At 47.0% G+C, this 22,345-nt stretch overlaps 1 protein-coding gene across 1 annotated transcript in view; it reads left to right on the forward strand.

Annotated features, from left to right (window-relative positions):
- Positions 1 to 22,345, forward strand: part of Stk32b (serine/threonine kinase 32B) — a 252,605-nt gene that overhangs the window by 189,597 nt on the left and 40,663 nt on the right. The window contains exons 5-6 of the mRNA XM_052199394.1: positions 3,177 to 3,214; positions 15,002 to 15,091. Of these exons, the coding sequence (XP_052055354.1) occupies positions 3,177 to 3,214; positions 15,002 to 15,091 (128 nt within the window). The remainder of the gene's footprint in view (positions 1 to 3,176; positions 3,215 to 15,001; positions 15,092 to 22,345) is intronic.

Below are 22,345 nucleotides of genomic sequence, written 5' to 3' on the forward strand. Positions count from 1 at the left end.
CTGCAATCAGAGGCTTTCTTATGTGGTTTATGGAGGTAAACTCGTACCCATCAGTTTACCTTCCAATACACGAGGGTAAACAGCAAATCACCACATCATTGGTGGCTTAAAAACTTGGAATCTCTTCTCTCCCAGGTCTGAAGGCCAAAGTCAAGTGCATTCAGGGCCACGTTTTCCCCAGTGGCTCTAGAAAGAACGCTTCCCTGGTTCCTCAGCCTCTATCAGATTTCCATCCATCTCTGCAGGCCGACTTATTCCTTGTCTGTGTACCCATATTTCCATCCACTCTAGAAATACAGGCTTTACTGGGTCCTAAACAGGCCCTGGTCCCAGGGTAATTTAGATCCTTCTCTGGGTGTGTCAGTCAAGGCTCCATTAACCAAACAAGCTCCTGCTCTGGGATTATGGGTGGATATCAACTTGGGGACACTGTTACAACCTACATTCCAGATTATAGCTTTTTTGTCATCTCAACCATGTGTTTGTACTATGTTTGGGACCTGATGATATGGGGCTCATGATCCTTGGACCAGTTACCTTCTCAGATTCCCACAACACAATAAAAGTTGCCCCAATCCTCATGATATCTTCAAGTTCAGGCTTTAACATCTTTCTCCTCTTTCTCTTCTTCCTCCTTCTCTTCCTCCTCCTTTACCTCCTCCTCTTCTTTATTTTTCTTCTCTTTTCTTCTTTGTCCTTCTTCATTTCTTCTTTTCTTTTTCTTCTCTTTTTTCTTCTTCATTTCTTTTCTTCTTCTTCCTCCTCCTCCTCCTCCTTCTTCTTTTTCTTCCTCCTCCTCCTTCTTCCTCTTCTTCCTCTTCTTCTTCTTCTTTTTCTTCTTCTTCTTCTTCTTCTTCTTCTTCTTCTTCTTCTTCTTCTTCTTCTTCTTCTTCTTCTTCTTCTTCTTCCTCCTCCTCCTCTTCCTCCTCCTCCTCCTCCTCTTCCTCCTCCTCCTCCTCCTTCTGCTACTGCTTCCGCTTCTCTTCAACTCTTTTCTTTTCAAGGTGTATCCCAAGGTGGCCTTGAACTCATGATCCTCCTGCCTCATCCACTTCATCCTTTCCTACTGGTGCATATGCCTTAACAGCCAATGTTATTCTTTTCTTACAGTTTTTCTTGTTTGTAAAAAATATATTCTTTGAAAATTCCATGCAAGTGTTCAGTGTCTCTTGATCACACCCATTCCTCACCCTCCTCCTGAACACAGCTCCATCCCAACACTTCATATCCTCTTCTATTTTTTTAATAATGCATGGAATCCAAATTATGCTACCTACATGTACATGAGTATGGGGCCATCCATTGGGGCATAGTTAATATATACCAGTGTCCATCCACCCAAAGAAGAATAACTCTCTCTCCCTCAGCAAACATAACTCCAAATCACTTCTCAACTTGGGTCATAACATTGGAAGCCCCTTCCCTCCATGCTAGAATTTTTAACTTTCTTGATAGTGTATTAGTTGTCCAACTGCAATATTTGTGTATGTTCATTGAAGGAAATCATGTATTTCCTTCTAAGACTTTCATACATGCTTATATCACTTTCCTGACACACTTATTTCCTCCTTGAGAGGTGCTGCTGGGAGCATCTGGGTAAGGAGCTAGTGTTTGCTGACCTAATTTTCACACACTGACACCGGAAGCTCTGTCTCTTGTTTTAATTTTCTCTGTTATCAGGTTCACCCTTCCCTTAGGGCTCCCTCGTCTTCTCTACACACAACCTCTTTGGTCACGTGGATGGCCTGTGAACCTGGTGGCGGGGCCCTGTTTATTTAATGCTCATCAACATTCACAGGCTTGAAAAGTCTCAGTGAAAAATCAAAATTGACATATAGATGCTGCGCTGCTTCCCTGCCCCTGGAGGAGATTGCTGGCATCAGCAATAACCCTGCCTGTCTCCCCAGGTAGAGTTAATATTTGATAACTCTGGGAGCAGTTCTTCTTTACTCCGAGAAACCTGTCATTAGTCTCTTCAGCTTAGCTGTGACATTTACTCTGAATGTGTGGGGTGTGTCTCTGAAATCTATGGTTCCTCTGCCGTGGCAAGCTGGGAACTGACGCTGGCTGTCACGGGCCTACTTTTCCTTTCCCACGCCACCCAGGTTCTATGTGTGCACACGAGTAGTTGGCATTTGCAGACACAGAGATTATGGAGCGGAGTTTCACCTTTATAAATTGCTCCTTGGTTTGGAGAAACTCTTTGCCAGCATGGCAACATCATGTAGTACTTTCTAGAAAACTACTCCTACCCATATTGTGCTCTGTAGGGCTCAGTTTCCTAAGAAGTTCAGGAGATCCTCTCCATGAAGGGCCAGATGCTAAATTCTTCTATCCTTCAGAAGCACTGTAGTGTTGGATATTAACCTTGGTATGTGTGTGTATGTGGGTATGTGTGTGTGTGTGTTTGTCTGTGTGTCTGTGTGTCTGTGTGTGCATGTGCGTGTCTGCATGTGCCTGTGTGTCTGCATGTGTGTATGTGCATGTATGTATGTATGTATGTATGTATGTATGTATGTATGTATGTGTGTGTGTACAGGCCAGAGGTTTGTGACAAATGTCCCCCTTTATCACTTTCTACCTTGTTTTTATGCAGGATTTCTCTCTGAACCTGGAGTTCATGGATTCAGTTAGACTGTCCAGTGAGAACCAAGATCTGCTTCTGTCAACCCCTGCTTAGTGCTTGGATTACAGAGAAGGGCAGTGAGCTTGGCTTTTACATGGGTGCCAGGGGTTCAAATTCACAGGCACTTCACTGACAGAGCCAGCTTCCCAGCCCCTTTTGTTGTGTTTTAATGTTTCCAGGCTCAAAGCCTGAAGGGTTGAAGGGCAGAGAAGTGTCTCGGCCTGCTGACACATGCCTCACACTTAACCTACCCACTTTATTATGACAAGGAAAATAACAATTTCAACACACAGGGGACAATGTCTTAGCATTATACCTAGTGTTGAAAGGTCAACATTAAGAATATCCCAGAACAGACAGACTTCTCAGGGGTCCAGAAAGAAAAGGAAGTTCCAACTTCTCAGAAGTTCTATTGTCACACTGACTTTAGCCCCTAAGGCCTCACTTCAAGTTAGAAGCAGCACCCTGAGGTCCCCTTTGTTCTCTAGCCTGAGACTATGGTGGCCCTTTTGGCTCATGAGTCACACCTCTTCCTCTGTTTTTCTTGCAGAGACATTAAGCCAGATAACATCCTGCTGGACGAGCATGGTGAGTCATGGTCTCCTTCCCTCTTTCCTAGGGTCCCAGTGCAGCATGGGGTATGGGAAACCAATGAGGGATGGGGGAGTGGATCTGAGGTGCTTGGGAAAACACTTGTACTATTCCAGTCCTGACAGTGGCCTGTGTCACTTTCTGGGCAATGCCGTGTCACGGTAAGTTGAGTTTTACTATTTGCAGGCATCATCTCTGAAGTCATTGCTGTTTAGATCTTGGTTTTAGGGTGACAGGGCGAGTGAGGACCAGAGTGTGCGATTACAGTAATGTCCTAGTCCTGTGCAGGGGTTCTGGGTACCCACTCTCTTACCTGCCCCTTTCTCTAGTCAGGCACACCCAAGCTCATAGAAGCATGTAAAATAAAAGGAAGATAGGTACAAGTGCCTCTTGCAGGGTTCCTGGGGAATCAGAGACATCAGGGAAGATTGGCCCACAAGGCTCGTGCTGAGCAGTATCCACGGATAGACCACTAATGGAGAGAACTTCAGGTCAGGCATGCTCAAGCTGCAGGCAGCTGACCTAAAGCGGAATCTAGGCAGGAACACCAACTAATTCATGGGTGATTATAGCCCCTTCATTTATGAAAATTCTCTATCAGCGAAGCCCAGGACCCAATTCATCCCATGGCTCTGCTGTGATCCCTACAACCATCCTGCTGCACAGAAGGATCTAGGCAAACAAGTTGTGTGTGGTCCCAACTCTGCAGACCTCACAGTATATCCAGTTCTGTGGCCTGGATGTGGCACTGGGATCTAGGAGGTCTGGGTAGGAGGGCTAAGGGAAGTCCCTACAATGAAGGCGGGATGGTGCTGCAGGAGAAGAGGATGCAGTAGGAAGCAGTCTAGGGAACAGCTAAGGAGAAGAGAGATTTATTTCCCAGTCCTGCATGAAGGGGGTCGGGTCTCTCTGGGCCTCATTTCCCCATTCAGTGATCTGTAGTTCATCAGGAAGGACACGGGAGCCACTGAAGAATAAATATCAAGTGTGTTGGAGAGGTACCAGAGCAACAGTATGGAAAACGAACAGACCAGTAGTAGCAGATGACCCTCCATAGTACCACAACAACAGGAAGGAACCTGTCCATCAGAGCCTGACTTGCCAGCTTGTTGTGCTGCTATAACTACTCATAGGAAGCTTCATTCATAGACTTCTGAGATGGTTGGCAGACGCAGACACACCTTCTCTACAGGTCTTCACTTTTCCACCTGTGTTTGGCCATATCTTGTTCTCATGAGGACACCAGGCAGATTGGAGTAAGATCCACCCCCACTGGCTTCATTTTAGCTCTTTAACCATCAAATCTCTGAATCCACTTTGTCTTCAACTACAGGGTATTGCAGTTTAGCATGTGAAGTTTAGAGTCACAGTTAGTCATATCAGACAAACAGTGGGGATGGGAGCCTCATGTGTCAAGCAGATACGTCCTAAGTCACTGGCTTCATCTCTCTTAGAGGCTGCAGGCTCCAGAGCTACAGAGCTCATCTAGCTCCCGGGATCCAGAGGAAATTCCCTAGGGACTCTTGGTTCCCCACAACTAACTGAGTATACTGTCAAGGCAAGATCTTTCCAGCCAAGGAAGGGGTATTTTGTCCAAGGTTCCCAGGATACTGTGTGGATCTATAAAAAGCCAAAAGGGAATTAGGAGGTAGCGTTGATTGACAATTTTACTAGTTTTACATAAAGCACTGGATTTAGTATGAAAGCCTGCATCTGCATATTAAAACCACACAAGGAACCGAGGAGATGGCTCAGGAGATAAAGCTCTTGTCTGGCAAAAGCAAGAATTCCATCCCCAGCATCCTCCAAAAAGTGCTGGGAGAGGCGATACACACTTGCAATGTTGGAACTGTGAGGTAAACAAAGGTAGAACTTGGGGAGTTGCCTGCCAGCCCAGTCTAGGATAAGAGGTGAGCCCAGGTGCCGTGTTTGTGTTTCAAAAGCAGAAAGTGGATGGTGCCTGAGGAACAAGCCCTGAGGTTTGCCTCTGGCCTCTACACTCGTAATTGCATGTGCACCTGCACATGCATGTGCACACACATACACAAACACACACATACAAACACACAGAGAGAGTAATGTGTTTCTCTAAAGCTGACTACAGACTCTGTGCAGCCTCATAGCATATGGAAGCACCTGGATTCCGAAGCCTTGGAAACTCGCAGTGATGCTTCTCTCACTGGACTCCACAGGGCATGTCACATCTGTGATGAACATTTGGGGCAGAAATTTAATCTTCTGTATCTTTGATCATTTATCTCATGAGGTTTTTTTTTTAAAATGAGTATTACATTTTCTAAAGCTTTTCTATTGAGCAAGTGCCATTCAGTAGGAACATAACCAGGGTCAGGACCCTGCATATTCCCACGTGGGTCATCACATGGCACATTCTGACAGCTCCCAGCCATCCCTTCTAAAACCCACATTAGGAAGCGATTTGCAGATCAAGGAACCCTGTGTTGCTATTCATCTCATTAGGTGTCATCTTTGAGACAAGAGAGCTGCATTTCAATGAGATAAAAACATCAGTACATACAGACATGAATATTTTATTGATGATGCTCAGAGCTACTCATTCCACAGAATCCAAAGCTCCCAGGCAAGTTTCCCTACTCTCCCTGGTCTCAGAGTAGGCTTCAGTTCTTAAGATAGAGCTGAGATTTGGAACTGGAACCAGCAGCCAAGTAGAGCAACCATGAGGGGTGAACAGAGCCAAAGAAAAACAGGAATCCGGCAAGAAAAGGTTATGGTGACCTTGCTTAGTGACTAAGAGATCCTGGCAGGGTGGACTTGGCAAATGTGGACCAAAGAGGAAGGGACATGTCCACGTCCCATTGCTCAATCGACTTGAATACCATTCTACCACATCACTGTGAAAGCATAACCCAGGAGCAGACAGCTGGCTCACAGGTGTCGTGGGTAGAAGTGCTTCAGGCTAGGAAGGGCTAACCTTGCTACCAACACTAGGTCCAGCTGAATTGGAGGTCACCTTAATGAAGATTGCCTCTAGGACTGAGACTTTCTGACTGTTGGCTGCTTTCTGGCGGCCTTGGTTGGCTGACTACCTGGGTAACTTGGGTCTGGCTCTAACTCTGGCAGACTCATTCCCCGTGGTTTCCTCATGGCCACTGCAGAAGCAAGGCCAAGGAGAGCTGAGCCCAGACATGCCCAGGTCACACTGACACTATCTCAGTGGACATCATTTCTTTAACTAGCTTGGGTTTTATGCCTATCCCATCCATAGAGACAGCCTCCATCACTTCTTCATAAATGTGAGATGGGAAGAAGCCAAGTAACACAGAATAGAAGGCACTCCAAGAACCCTGCCCCTCTCTATCAGGCAAAGGCTTGCTCTAAGAACAATCTCCTATCACCAGGAGCCAAACAAAGCTTTGATAAGCTTGTGCATGGACTTTGATTGGCTTTCTTTCTTTCCCGTGTTAAGTCACTGTGATTGCCATACAGATAAGTGGCCAGAGGACACAAGCTGTGTGCGGAACCTAAGATATCAGATCTGTGTGGAAGATCAACAGCCATCCTCCCTCTCCACAGCCCACGCAGAGCCCAAAAGCACAGCTATTTTTAGCAGTGAGCATGGAGGAACAGGAGCAGCCAGACCCATGGGCGAAGCAGCTGCCTCTGGTTCTTATCTCTCTGGGCTCCCAGTTGCTTCATCTAGACAGCACCACTGAGCTCTGGCTTGGGCATAAGGTGGATCCTGAGAGCCAGCTGAGGTGAGGCAGATAATCAAAGGTGGCATGCCCCAAATTCCAATTTGATGACAGACATAAGAGTGGAAGGGGGTGGCTATGGGTGCCTTTCATCCTAACATCCAGCCTGATCCTCCAGCCTCTCTGTCTCTACACCAGGGGTTCCCTGGAAGCACAGCACTCACCAACATGGGTTCCAAAGGAAGGCCTAGAAGGATCCCTGTTACAAACCCGTGGGTGAGATGAACACTGTCAACCTCTGTGCTGTCTCTGCAAGCACAACAAAGACAGGCAACAGGATGTGCTTGCTGGGCCCCCTGCTCTAAGTCACTCACTTACCTCTCAGCAAATCCTTTTACTCCAGGCCAGTGCTAATGGAAGTGAACAGGGCAGGATTTCTGGACACAAGGAGAGGAAGAAGGTGACATGCTGAGTGGTGGGCAGGAAGTTGAGATGACAATGGAGGGGAGCCCAGGTATCCATAAGAGAGGCCTAGCCCAGGCTGTACTGGAGGAAATGGAATTTTCTAGTCTTAGTTCACGTGGTCAGGCTCTGGTCATAGATGGCATGGTATTTGAAGGTAAGGGCTTTCAAAGGTGATCAGGTTTAGATGACATCATGGAGGTAACACCTGTGGTGGCTTGAATTACAATGGCCCCTATAGGCCCACATATTTGAGTACCTAGTCATCAGGAGTGGCCCTATTTGAGAAGGATTATGAGGTGTGGCCTTGCTGGAGGAATTAGGGATGGGCTTTGAGGTTTTAAGAATCCCATGCCAAGCCCAATCCCTCTTATTTTGCTTATCAGGCTGTAGCTCTCAACTACTTCTCCAGGACTATGTCCGCCTGCCTGCCTGCCTGCCTGCCTGCCACCAAACTCCCAGCCAAGATGATAATGAGCTAAGTCTCTGAAAGTGGAATCAAGTCACCAATCAAATGCTATCTTTTATGAGAGTTACTATAGCCATGGTGTGTCTTCACAGCAACAGAACATTGACTAAGGCAACACCTGTGATGAAACTAGTGACTATAAGAGGGCATCAAGGGACCAGAGCCCCTGTCCTCATCACCCTTACAGGCTCTACCTCAAATACGGACTAATGATTACATTTCAACACATAATTTTGGAAGATGCTGTGGCTTGAACATGTAATGTCCTCCACAGGTTCATGTGTTTGAACTCTTAGATCCCAGGTGAAGGATTATGAGAGGAAGTATGTCCCTGGGCGTAGCCTTGAGGTTTTATGGCCTAGCTACCTGTTCTCTCTCTACTTCTGACTGTGGATGCACCCTGAGCAGCCCTAGCCTCCAATTTCTTCCAGCATGTCCTTCCAACCATGAGGGAACATCTTTTTATATAAATTATTCGGGAATAATCTCACATCAGGCACCCAAATTGCACTCACTTCCCAGTTTTTCCATGTCTACCCCCTTCCCATGGCTGCCCACCCAATAAAGAAAAGAAGAAAAAAGGAAAACACATGTCTATCTTGTGTTGTCCATATACTCACTGGAGCATGGTCAAATTCCTAGTGGCCATCCCCTAAGAAAGGAAGAGTCCTTCTCCACCTGCATCTGAACACAGCTGTCAACTGAGGATAGCTGTGTAATGGCCAGGGAGGAATGAGGGGCTCTCCGTCCCCTATGCCACCACTGACACTGGAGCCTCCCAAGCTTCAGGTAGCAGAGTCTGCGTATGTATAAGCTCCAGGCCATGGTACACATTCCCACTGACCCTTTTGGGCAGTGACAGCATGTCCACCAGCCTTCTCTCTCTCCCCATCACTGTCTCCAGGTCTGCATTTCCCCATAGCACAGGCACTGCCCCATTTTTCTCCTTCCTGCTTCTCCACCACAGATTTCTTTATTGTAGTGTCACCAGGTGTGGCACTCGGGTATCTTCTGCCCACCCCATATTCTTCTTAAACTGTGAACCAAAGTTAAACCTTGCCCCCTAATGTTGCTTCTTGTCAGGCATTTGGTTGTGGCAACAAGAAAGAATAACTAAGACATGGACACATGTGTTTAAACCATACCAAGAGCCCTTACCCCAAACCCAGCCATGCTGGTACCTGACCCCAGACTTCCAGAAATATGAGGAGCACACACACTTAAGACACCCAGTCACTCACATTCTGGACATGGTCACAGAGAAAGCTATACTAATCCCCTACATTAGAGAGTTTTCTACTGAACTCAAGTCTATCAATAATAGAACTCATAGGCCAGGTTTTGAAGGAAAGGAAGTCCCCCAGGAAGAGGAGGGAGTAGCTGGAAGTCCTCCAGGAAGAAGAGGGAACCATGGGGGAGTCCTCCAGGCAGAGGAGGGAGCAGCTCCTTCAATGTGGTGTCAAAAGCTGGAGGGTGAGAAGCATCTCTGCACTTTCAAGTAAGGGAGAGAATATGTCAGAATATAGGATGTGCGAATAAGGCTTGGAGGATTGACCATTGGTTGATAATGTTCTCCTTAGAGCAATGCTAGTAGGTCTCCCACAATGTCTTTGGAATTCTGGGCATTTTGCATTATGGAAACAAGTAGCCTGAAGCCCAGTTCATCTGTGCACTGTGCTGTCTGGTGCTTCCTAGGAAAGCCTGACCAACGCCAATTTTCACATCTAAACTCAGCCATCAGAGGGTGCTCAACAGGAAGTCACAAGTCAGTATTTAGCACACTGGGACAGCAGAACTGGAAGTCTGCTGTGTGTTGCCCACTGTGCACACATTATGAGGCATCTGATTCCAGGCTCACCATGGTCCTCCAATCATTGGCCAGAAAGAAGTAACTCAGGTGCAGCTGAGTTACACAGTGGTACAGGGCTCCGTTGCATGTGTACATGCGGCTGCTGTGCTATGACATCACGAGTGTCATTCTTTTGAAAGAGAAAATAGAGGGAGGGGAAGCAAGATGTCTCCTCAGGAAAGGCACTTGCAAGCATGCATGATGATCTGTGTTTGATCCCAGGAAGCCATGTATGGGCAGAAGCAGAGACCAAAGCTACACAGTTGTTTTCTGACCTCCGCATGTGCACGATGTGCCCCACTCCCCACAGTGACGATAATACTAAATACTTTTTAAAATAAAATGTAAGACTTACTAATACCCACCTGTCAGGAGTCTTGAGGATGGGCATGTGCTCTGAGGACTGCACAGCAGCCCCATGTAGCTTATACTGAAGTGCAACTATATTTTCTTAACTATTTCCCACTGACCCTGCTTTTGTCCTGGCCATTATAATCCACTTACATCAGGGACGCAAGGTGACAGTCAAAATCCAGTCAGATCAGGTTCAAACCTTCTCAGGGAGAACAAGACCCAGTGTTCCCAAAGCCCTGAGGATCCAACACAGCTTACATATGCCCTGCCTTCTCCCTGTCTTTAACATAAACAAAAACTTTAACTGAAATGAGCCAGTGATCTAGACCATAATGCGTATGTGATCTAGAACATAATGCATATGCTGCAGTGGGTTGTAGAAACAACCAGGGAGATGGAGGCAAGAGGGGCACCTACACTCTAGGAGGAAAGGCACATCCAAAGTGTTTGAGAAGAAGTTCAGTGGCTCCAGAGCGTTCTCCCCACCAGGGAGCTGTGTGCTGGCTATGGCTAGGGGATGACCTAAGCTTTTCTGGTAGAGTTGTGCCTTAAGAAAGCTGTGTCTGAGCTAATGGTTAAGCCTGTAGGAGGGGCCCTAGTGACAATCTTGTTTTGGCTGAATTGTTACAAAGATGTTTATCAGGCCAGTAAGTACAAGGATGTGTTCAAGGCTATTTGGGTTTGGCAGAAGCAACTCCATTTTGATCTTGACAGTTTTATTTTTAGTATAGAATAGGGCGTGGAGAAAGGAGTCAAGGGGTAGTAGAGGCAGAGAGAGGGGCAGGGAAGGAGGGGAGGAGGAGGAGGAATAGGAAGGAAAAGAAGAGGAAGAAGAAGGAGGAGGGGAAAAGAAGAGAAGAAATACAAGGAGAAAGAGGAGAAGGGAAAGGGGAAGAGGAACAGGAAGGGGAAGGGAAAGTGAAGGAGGAGAAGGAGAAGGGGAAGGGGAAGGAGAAGGGGAAAGGGGAGGAGGAGAAGGGGAGGGGAAGGAGGAGGAGGAGAAGAAAGAAGAAGAAGAAGAAGAAGAAGAAGAAGAAGAAGAAGAAGAAGAAGAAGAAGAAGAAGAAGAAGAAGAAGAAGAAGAAGAAGAAGAAGAAGAAGAAGAAGAAGAAGAAGACAAGGAGAAAGAAGAAGAAAGAAGAAGAAAAGAAGGAGGAGGAGGAGAAGGAGGAGGAGGAGAAGGAGGAGGAGGAGAAGGAGGAGGAGGAGGAGGAGGAGGAGGAGGAGGAGGAGGAGGAGGAGGAGGAGGAGGAGGAGGAGGAGGAGAGGAGTATAGAAATAGAGGTGGAGGTGGGGAGATGGGACGAGAGGACAGAGCCGGAACAAGAAAGCAAGAGAGGACCAAGAGAGATCCTGACAATTTCAATACTCCCTCTTACCCTTTGGCCTCCATGCTGGTTGTTCCCTCTGCCAGCAGTACCTTATTGACTCCAGAGGTCTAGCAGGCCTCCCCTGCCCATCAGGCTATGCACCATCCTCAGTTCAGTTTGATAACCACTCATATTACTTTTTTCTCTTGTTGTAACAAAATACCCACCAAAGGCAACTTAAGAAAGGAGGATTCATGCTGGTGCAGTCTGAGGGCTGTGTCCATCATAACAGGAAAACATGGTGGCAGGAGCTTTGAGGTATCTGGTCTCATTGCATCCACAGTGAGGAAACTGGGAGAGATGGAGGCTGATGCACGCTCGCTATGTCCTTTCCTTTTCTTCCAGGACCCCAGTGCATGGAATGGTGCTGTCCATGTTGAGGGTGGGTCCTCCAGCCTTAGCAAACCTAGTCTAGATAAGCCCTCACAGATGTGCCCAGAAGCTCGTGGATGATTCTAGATCTTGTCAAGTTGACGATCAGTCTTAGCCTTCATACTGTATTTGAATGAACAATATCTCTGTAAGCTCATAGACCTGCTCATAGCTTGGCTCTGGTTGATGGTGCTGTTTGGGGGAAGTTACAGATGCATAGGCTTGCTGGTGGAAGTGCATCACTAAGGGGTAGGAATATTTGAGTCTGTCCTGTTCTCTCTCTTTCTGCTTCCTGTATGAGGTAGGGATGAGATCAGCCAGCTTCCCACTTTTGCTGCCATGCCTTCCTCAGTCAGTGTAAGCCAAAAAACTATAAGCCAAAAAAACTATTCCTTAAGTTGTTTGATAAGAGTGTTTTATCACAAGAGTAGAAAAGCACATGATGCAACAGCCAGGCAGAGTTTAATGCTATCCCACCTATGCAGATAAGGAATCTGAACCTCATAGAGAGCAAATGACCTGCCCAAACCAGTCAGCCTCTGCATCAACTGGGACAGCAGCCCTGACCTGTGTGACACAGAGCCCAACTCCACAGTCCCAAGGCAGTGAAGGGGGTTTGGTTTGGTTTGGGTTGGGTTGGGTTGGGTTGGGTTGGGTTGGGTTGGGTTGGTTTGGTTTAGGTTGGTTTGGTTTGGGTTGGTTTGGTTCGGTTTGGGTTGGATTGGGTTGGGTTGGGTTTGATTTGATTTGGAGTTATCATGTTTAACTCAGTTGAAGTACAGTGGGGTGAAGGAGTTGGATCTGGCATTTGCCAGAAGTTCTTTCTTTCCAGGAAGAGAGAACTTTCCTGAAGTTCTCTCTTCAGCCTTTATCATCCTACTGGCACTGGCCAATAGCCTCTGCGTGCATTCTTAGGGAATTGATTCCCTATGAGTCACAGGAAAAAGACAGAATGTCAACAATGGTAACTCCTGGAAAAGGTACTACTGCATTCCTGGACATTTTATTAAATCCTTTTCCAAATTTCTGTTAACCCCAAATGGATCATAGGCTCAATTTTCACAGATGGGGTTGGATTGGGTGATGAGTAGGTGGGTGGGGTGTTGAATGATTGACTCCAGCCACAGTCACTTGTCTTTCTCCTAGAGGACACACAGAAGATTATGCCCAGTCTGGGGTTTGTAACCTTCAAACCTATAGGTTTACGAGTCACCCAGCCTCAGGTGTGTGGTTATAGCAACAGAGAAATGACTAATGCACAGGATAAGGGACTATGACCTCCTAAGTAGATCTGCGTGTTCTAACTTGGAAGCAGGCCTGTGAAAAATGGATAAACCTAAAAGTCACATGACAAATGGGCATGGCCTCATCATTACAAGAACAAGCTAAAGTCCGAAGTCATGTGAATATCTGTTTACATAAGCAAAGGGAGAATGGCGGGGGAGCTAGCCAACTCAGTGCAACTTGAGGAACATGGAGAAACTGGACAGCATGGAAAGGGACTGCAGAGACGGCTCAGTCAGGAAGGTGAATTTAGACCCCAGAACTATGTGAAACATTGGTTTTCCTAGTGCATATCCATAATCCCAGACCTAGGGAGGCAGAAACAGGAGGATGCTGGGAGTTTGCTGTCCATCCAATCTAGCCAGATTCAATAAGAGGCTCTATCTCTAATAGCAAAGTGGGAAAAATAGAGGAAGACACCCAAAGTTGACCTCAGGCCTATAAATACACACACATGTATGTGTGTGTGCAACCCCACACATGCATATGCACAAATATATATAACACACAGACACACATAACACATACCTACACATATATTCATACAAAAAGAACTCGTAACCATCCCGGGCTAATTGGTTTATTTGAGTGAGCCGCCATTACTTTAAGAATATAAATACTAAGGTTTTTAAAGAGCAGGAGAAATGGAAGAAAGTTGAATAAAAGCTGCACTTATAGGCTCTAGAACCCTCTCTGAGGTTGTGGGCATGCCATGCATGGAACTACTCATGTGGGGCAGGGCACAACATAGGCTGATGCTTTCCACACACAGCCCACAGAACTCAGGAGGATGAACCTATCCCTGTCGACCTTAGGGATGAGAAAAACAAGGTGGCCCCTACTGCCTGATTTTGGCTGGAGGACAAATACCCATCAGCCAGCTAGGTCATACCTGGGAAATTCAGCCTTATCCTTGAGAAACCAATATAAGTACTATTTCTGCCCTGGGCATGGTGGGAGCTGTAGTGCTTGTGATAGAGCCACTGCTCTGCCACACATCTGCGCTGGCAGCTGTGTGTTGTGGGTACTGGGCTGCTGCCTAAGGCCACTGTTGCTTTTTCTGTCCACCGTGGCTGACTGCTTTGGGCATGCCTCTTATGCACACAGTCCCCTGGGCCTCATTGCACCTGCTCCAGCAGGTGGCCTTCATGTACCCACACAGCAAGCTCTCCTTGTGCTCTCTTATCTGTATCCAAGTGCCTCATTCCAAAACCAGCCAAAGAGCCATTTCTACATGGTGTGGAGACTGAGAGAAATGTAATGATGCACAGAGTTTTCCCTCAAGTCATTCGGAGCTACATTCTTCACATGCCAAATACTACCAATGACCAGTGCTGACTCTGCAGGATTCTCCTCTTCCCTTCCATCCTCCTTCTCTTTACACCCCATCCTTGTCCCCTCCTATTCTCTCTCTCATTCTTCTCTCATTTCTTAAGCTTCTATGTCATAAGGCCCCCATTTTTTCAAGCATCCTTCTGCCGCCATAATGTCAGGTTGGATGAAAGGCTGGGCCCTCTCCTCTAGTCCATCAACTTCAATGCTAAGAGCCCAGCGACCACAGTAAAAAGTAATCTGAGCTTCTGCCACGCCCTCCCCATCACAGCCCCTCTCAGCTTTCCCAAGTGACACCCAAACTGACCTTCCATCTCCAGATCAGTGTGCTATCCTTATATCCATCCATGTGTCAAACCTAATTACACATATCCATCCCCACGACACAAACCTAATCACACAAATAACACACGCACAGCAATGAACTTCATACATAAAACCGGAGTACAGAATCAGTACCGTAAGACACAGAGACTACATAATGATGGACATAAGACCGGTGTCTGCTTCCTGAGCCTGCCATGCAGAGCACTGACATGACATGTGTGACAGAGCCTCTAGTCACACAGGGAGAGGGCACAGACATCCACACTGCTGCTTAACTGCATTTTCTCTCTGCAGGGCACGTGCACATCACGGACTTCAACATCGCCACAGTCCTGAAAGGAACTGAGAAGGCTTCCTCCATGGCCGGCACCAAGCCTTACATGGGTGAGCACCCTGGCTTTCCCTCTCCTATCTTCCCAGCATACCCTTGATAACGTCCTACACCCCACTCAAGGCTCCACTTGCCCCAGTAGGTTCCCTGCCCTCTCCAGCAAGGGGCAATGCCACACTGCCTCTCCACACTGCTTAGTGATCCTTTCTTCCCTGGTTTTCTAGAAAATTCTTCTGCAACAGGTAAGAACAAACCTTTGCTGTCCTCGCCCAATAGAATCGAGTAGCATCAGAAGAATGTCACTTGGAATTGGTGTTGGTCATTCTGGGTCTGTATTCTTGAGCACGTGTTTGTAGGTCCTTGCATTTTTTAATTAACTGTTTAAAAACCTGTTTAAAAAAACAGGTTGCAGCTGTTTTTTCTTGGGGCTTCTTGTGGAAGTGCCGTTCGATGTTATTTCAGGTTGCTTTGTAAAGGACACCATCAATTGAGCCTTCTCTGTTCATCTTCAGTATCTGTCATTTTTAAAAAAAAATCTTTGGTGACTCTTTATCCCTTTCTTTTAAAATAATTACATTTTTGAGTGTGTATGTGTGTGTGTGTGTGTGTGTGTGTGTGTGTGTGTCATAGCCTGTATATGGAGGTCAGAAAACATGGGCAGAATCAGTTCTTCCCTTCCGACATGTGAGTCCCTGGGGTTGGACTTGGGTCCTCAGGCGCGGCAGCAAGAGTCTTTACCTGTTGAGCCATCTTGACACCCAGTCCTGGCTTTCTCAAAGAGCATTGTTTCTATCCGCTTTAAGTCCCTGCTTGTGGTTTAATGGTTTTGTGTGCCATCTAGTACCTTTCTTTCTGGAATAATCGCTCTTTCTCTCTGTTTCTACCTTCCCCCTGGCTTCTCTTGCCTGGATTCCGGGGTATTTGTATTGTCATTTGTGTTGTTCTTTTGTGACTTGTTCAGCCTTCTTGATGATGTCAGCAGTTGTTAAAGCAAGATATCAAGGGACTTAGTGAGATTCTCCCCCGAGTGGAAGCATCTCAAGGTGGCCAGGGATCTCCACATGCTGAGTACCACAGCCTGTGTCACAGTCTCGATTTTTCCAAGCTTCTATTGGGCAAAGGTGGTCACATGACTGACCTGGGAAAGGGGCTTCCTGGGATGGGTTCTAGGAGGCCTGATTTCCTGTGGAATGTAAATGGCGCAGCCTGCCACAGAGTATCCAAGCTGCTCTCCATTTTCATTGGCAGGTCTTTCTGTGTGCCTTTACAGGAAGAGCCCCCAACTGCTCATTCTGCTACTTTTCTGTTTCTGTGTTTTAAATGAAACATGTTCTCTTGAACTACTACTTGAAGATGGCAGGACTCAGGAGAGCTTTCCTCACCTCACAGAGTCAGCTCCCCTCTGTGTGTGTGTGGGGGGGGGGGGGAGGGAGAGTGTGCACTAGGACCTATGCAGGGGCTGAAGGTGACTCAGTAGCAGAGCACTTGCCTGATATGCTTGGGGTTCTGTGTTAGATCCCCAGTACAAAGAGAAAGAGAATTGAGAGAAAATAAGAGAGGGAAGAAGGGAGAGAGGGAGAGAGGGAGGGAGGGAGAGAGGGAGAGAGGGAGGGAGGGAGGGATGGAGGGAGGGAGGGAGGGAGGGATGGAGGGAGGGAGGAAGGGAGGGAGGAGGGAAGGAGACATGCAGGCATCATGCTTGCTGTGAGGCCTGGTGTTAACCTCCATCCACCCCATCTCTAGCTGGACCTTACCCTCCTTTTGCCCACTGCTCTTTGTCTGCACTATTGTGTTTCTCCCTCTTGCCCTTACAGGGTGAATATGAACTGTCCCCCACAGGCTCCCATGCTAAAACTATTGGTTCCCAGCTGGTAACACTGTTTTGAGAGACTTTGGAACTCTGGGAAATTGGGGCCTAGCTGGAGGAGTGGTGTGATGGTTGTATATGCTTGGCCCAGGGAGTGGCACTATTAGAAGGTGTGGTCCTGTTGGGGTAGGTGTGTCACTGTGGGTGTGGGCTTTAAGACCCCCATGCTAGCTGCCTAGAAGCCAGTATTCTGCTAGCAGCCTTCAGATGAAGATAAAGAACTCTCAGCTCCTCCTGCACCATGCCTGCCTGGACACTGCCATGTTCCTGTCTTTATGATAATGGACTGAACCTCTGAACCTGTAAACCAGCCCCAGTTAAATGTTGTCTTTTAAAGAGTTGCCTTGGTCTTGGTGCCTGTTCACAGCAGTAAAACCCTAAGACAAGTGGGTTGACTCAGGAGCATGCATTGGCAGTCATAGCCTACCTGGGTTCTAGATGCTGGTCTACAGAGATGCCAGCAAGCTGCCCCACCCTCCTTCTGCCATAGACGCTGCAGCTGCCTTGGTTGCCTTGGTCTTGGTGTCTGTTCACAGCAGTAAAACCCTAAGACAAGTGGGTTGACTCAGGAGCATGTATTGGCAGTCATAGCCTACCTGGGTTCTAGATGCTGGTCTACAGAGATGCCAGCAAGCTGCCCCACCCTCCGTCTGCCATAGATGCTGCAGCTCTTACCACCATGATACAGCCACACCTTCCCCCAGATGACCGAGCTAGGCAGCATCTGTCAGGCACCTTGTCACAAAGTTATTAATAGTTTCCCTTAGGGAATTTTTTTAGAAGGGGGCACTCACCTCCTTTGTCTCTGCCAAACCAAAGCAGGCAAACTGAAGTCAACTCTGCTGTTCTCAGTCAAGTGTTGAGTTTTGGGGTTTATTCACTGCCTATCTGGGCCCCTCGCTCCCCACTTTGGGGCTCCCTTTGTTCCTCACTCTATGGACATCACTACATGATGATCTTACCATGGTTGATGTTTGTTCCCACCATATGACCTGTGGGAATGTGGGAAGAACTTAGCTATGGAGTAAATATACCCAAAGTTTCTGATGGCACAATTTGCTGTCAGCTCTGTTGTACACATATGTAGACATTCAGAATCTAGGCCAAGCCTGGCAACTTGCACCTGGAATCTCAGTTGTCAGAAGGCAGAAGCAGAGGCATCATATGTCCAAAGATATCCCGGGCTATAGAATTAAAACCTATGTTCTTTTCTTCCCAGAACAATTAAGTCACTAGTAATTAATATTAAACTTAAGTAAGGATTGACACTACTTTGCCTCCTGTCCCTGCCTCCCTTAAATGAAACAGCTGGGTCCTGGCACTTTCCCTTCAGGGAGGGAGAACTGTGAGGGATCATCTGGTCACACCCAAGGTGCCCCACTTTTGGACACCATGATTGTGTCCCTACCATGTGTAAATTATCACTGTACTTCACCCTCAGAGCATCCACTGGCAGTTTCTCATTTTACACATGGGGAGTTTGAGGTCCAGAGAGGTCCATTAGCCTGCCTGAGGTCACACAGATACTTAGAGAGGGAGATGTGATTTGAAGCGTTTTGGATCTGAAACTTAAACTCCCATTTCTGTACCAAGATGCTTTTGGACACTAAGTCATTATACTAAAAAGCTGATCTTCCCATGTCAGTTTATTGTCACAGCTGTATGTAAGATTCGGGGTCTCTGGTGTCCTAATTAGAGGAGTCTTGGGCCTGAATTAATGAGCAAATATGGAGGAGAGAGCTTCCTGAGCTTTGGAGGGTGGTCTCCAAATGGCTGTGTTTCCAGGGCTGATGGGACAGGCAAGGCCAGCCATGGATTTCTGAGTTCTTATTAAAGTTCAGCCCCATGGTTCCCAAAGCTGGGAATTCCCAATGCCAATGGATGGTTTGTTGATTTCACTCATTGAAGCTGTTTGCTTCCAAAGCCTGATAGCAAGTCCCCAGGCTTCTCCAAGCATGGCTTCCAGCGCAGGCTGACGACTAAGGCCCTGGAAGGTGATGCACAAAGGTTTCCCTAGAAGAAATATTAGCCCAGAATTTTTCAATTAACATTCATTCATTGAAAAAGTATATGGGATTCACCACTGAATGGAAGTAATCTCTGTAAAATGTATCAGAATAGAAGTCGGAAATATCCCAGCTGACACCCAGGGTTCTCCAGTTCATTAATATGAGATAGAAAAGAAAGGGGATTCTCCTCAGCAAATGTTCAGGCATGTGAAGAGAGCATGGGGTTCTGAGGGAATCACAGGGAGGCAGATAAAGATAGACCTCCTGGTCCTTAGCGTGCAGGCCAGGAGAAACAGAGACATGCAAGTGTGTGAAGATCACACAGGCAGGCAGAGATACAGGAAGAAAAAGTTCCTCAAGGGAGGGGGACATGGCCTCTTCATGAACACTTGCCTGCAGCAGGGGACGCAGAGAGCATGTTTTATCGGATAAAGACAGGGAAAGGAACTGAGACCTGGTCTAAGGAGCAAGCCAGCATTGCGAGCTGGGAGAGCCCATTCTGTTATGGCTGAAAGAACAGGAACAAGTCAGAGGGAGATGAGACAGACAAAGTGAGTGAGGGCTTGAGTCCCAGTGTCCAGATGATGAACAGCACATGCCCCCTGAGATGAGCCTCAGGAGCTGCTAACTAGCAAACGTCCAGCCAGTCTTAGCTTCCTGCTCTATGAAACGGGGTGGTCGGTGGTGGGCACAGTGAGCCTCACTAGACACCTTAGTTAGGTTTCTGTTGCTGTGACAAAACAGCCTAACCAATGCAAACTTATTAAATAAAACATTTAATGGGGACTAACAGCTGCAGAGGTTTGGAATCAGTGACCATCACAGCAGGGAGCATGGGAGCAGGCCTCAGGCAAGAGCTTGGGGCTCACATCTTGATCCAGAAGCACAAGGCAGAGAGAGAACTAACTGTGAATGGCACGGGCTTTTGAAGCCTCAGTGGCTACCTAATGACACACCTCCTCACAACAAGGCCACACATCTTAAGCTTTCTTAAACAGTTCTACCAATTGGAGACCAAGGGTTCAACCATGTGAGCCTATGGGGCCATTCCTGTTCAAACCAGCACAGTGGGTATTGGTAGGGATGTCATGGCAGAATTGAGGAAAGTTCATAGCATTGTACCCAGAAGGTGGCCACCATTGATGCCTAGAAGCTGCCATTGCTGTTAGCAGTACCATTACTAGCAAGACTTCCGTCCTACCTATGCTAAGTGCTTGAGGGCAGAGCCAAGCACACATTTACCTGATTTTGGAGTGGCAAATCCACGCTTGAGTGGCAGAAGCAGGCCCTAAAGACATCTTCATCTATCACTGGTGAGAACATAGGGAAACATGCGGCCACCATACACTTGGTCCTTGTCCCCCACCCTTCTGCCAGTTCCTGTCCTCAAGAAAGTTGTGATGAACAAATGTGGGTATTGTGGGAAGTCACCATGACAACAAGTGCACACTCTCAGGAGAAATGACTAATCATGGGGACAGCTACAGTGGCTACACCGTGTGCCAGAAGAGATTGAGAGTCAGCAGTCAGCTCAGGTCTCCAAGGCCCATCAGTTCCCAGTAACCTTTCTGTGCGTGCATTCCTTCACACACTGCCAGGCTCCTGCATGCCAGACAGTGTCTGAGAGACCGAAAACACATCAGAAACAAAGAAGCATCCTTGTCTTCTTTGGTTTCACAGTTTGTGGAGAACAGTCCCTTGAAAGGTCACCCCTGATAAATGTGTAATTTGAGGTATTTCCTGTCTTGTTATGTGAGTAGATGTATTGGCTGTGTGTGTGTTCCTGTGTACCATGCATATGCTTGGTGGCCACAGAATCCAGAAGAAGCATCATAGCCCTTAGAACTGGAGTTATAGGTGACTGTGAGCCACCATGTGGGTGCTGGGAACAGAACCTGGGTCTTCCGGAAGAGCATCAAGTACTCATAACTCTCTAGGCCCAAAGAATCTTTTTAAACAGTTTCAAATTTTGATGAAGAAAAGAATTTGCAACTCACATGTGTGGCCTATAGACTTTAGGTCATAGCTAACCATGCTTTCTTCATATAATGACACACCATTCTCGCTTCTGCTTTCTGGAAGTTTTCTACCTTGTGCAAGTTCTGAGTGTACATTGGAGCTGCAGTCCTGATGGAATCCATTTCTGAACGCAGTGTGAGGTAGGGATCAGCTTTTCCTGTCTGCATCCAGCGATCCAAACCACTGAACTCTGTTGAGAATGTTCTTCCTACTCTACCCAGGTCCCCTTTCATCTTTGTGAGATCTCAGCTGTCCTCGAATTGTGATCTGGTCCCACACCCTGCTCTGTTTCATCCATCCATTTGCTTATTGACTTTTACTTGTAGCATCAAGACAGTGCTCGAAATCCCGTAGTGAGTCCCTGTCAATTCCTTTCTTCTTTTCAAAGCTGTGGCAACACAAGGTTCTGTACCTTTTCATGTACATTTTTAGAGTCAGCTTAATAATTGACTTAGTCAGGGTTTCTATTCCTGCACAAACATCATGACTGAGAAGCAAGTTGGGGAGGAAAGGGTTTATTCTGCTTACACTTCCACACAGCCATCCATCAGCAAAGGAAGTCTGGACTGGAACTCAAGCAGGTCAGGAAGCAGGAGCTGATGCAGAGGCCATGGAGGGATGTTCCTTACTGGCTTGCTTCTCCTGGCATACTCAGCCTGCTCTCTTATAGAACTCAAGACCACCAGCCCAGAGAGATGGCACCACCCACAAGGGGCCCTCCCCCCTTGATCACTAATTGAGAAAATGCCCCACAGCTGGATCTCATGGAGGCACTTTCCCAACTGAAACTCCTTTCTCTGTGATAACTTTAGCCTGTGTCAAGTTGACACACAAAACCAGCCAGTACAATAATTCATATGATAATAAACAGATAACAGTACTGGATTTCTGTGAGGACCTTATCAAATGTGTATGTCATAGGAGCGATGTCTCCCAGCCCATGAGAGCAGATAGATGCTGGACCACGAGATCACCTTGGCTTCCTCTGCTGTAGATTCATCAGTGTGTAGACTTAGCATGTGTTTGGTACACTTTCTAGGTATTTTGTGCATTTTGCTGTTTTTCTAAGAACTAGGGATTTTAAAATAATATTTCTATCATTCCTTTGAGAATCTCATACTCATGAGTAATTTGATCAGACTCATCGCCTTTTCCAAACTTCCAGACCCATCTCTGCCTCCTTACACATCCAACATTGTATCATTGTGTTCCCTCTCCTCTCCTCTCCTCTCCTCTCCTCTCCTCTCCTCTCCTCTCCTCTCCTCTCCTCTCCTCTCCTCTCCTCTCCTCTCCTCTCCTCTCCTCTCTTCTCCTCACCTCTCCTCTCTTTTCCTCTCCTCACCTCTCCACTCCTCTCCTTTCCTGTCCTCTCCTCTCTTTTCCAGCTTACTTTGGCCAAGTACTGTTGGGTT

This window comes from Apodemus sylvaticus, chromosome 11 (assembly GCF_947179515.1).
Source record: "Apodemus sylvaticus chromosome 11, mApoSyl1.1, whole genome shotgun sequence".
NCBI classification, from domain to species: Eukaryota; Metazoa; Chordata; class Mammalia; order Rodentia; family Muridae; genus Apodemus; species Apodemus sylvaticus.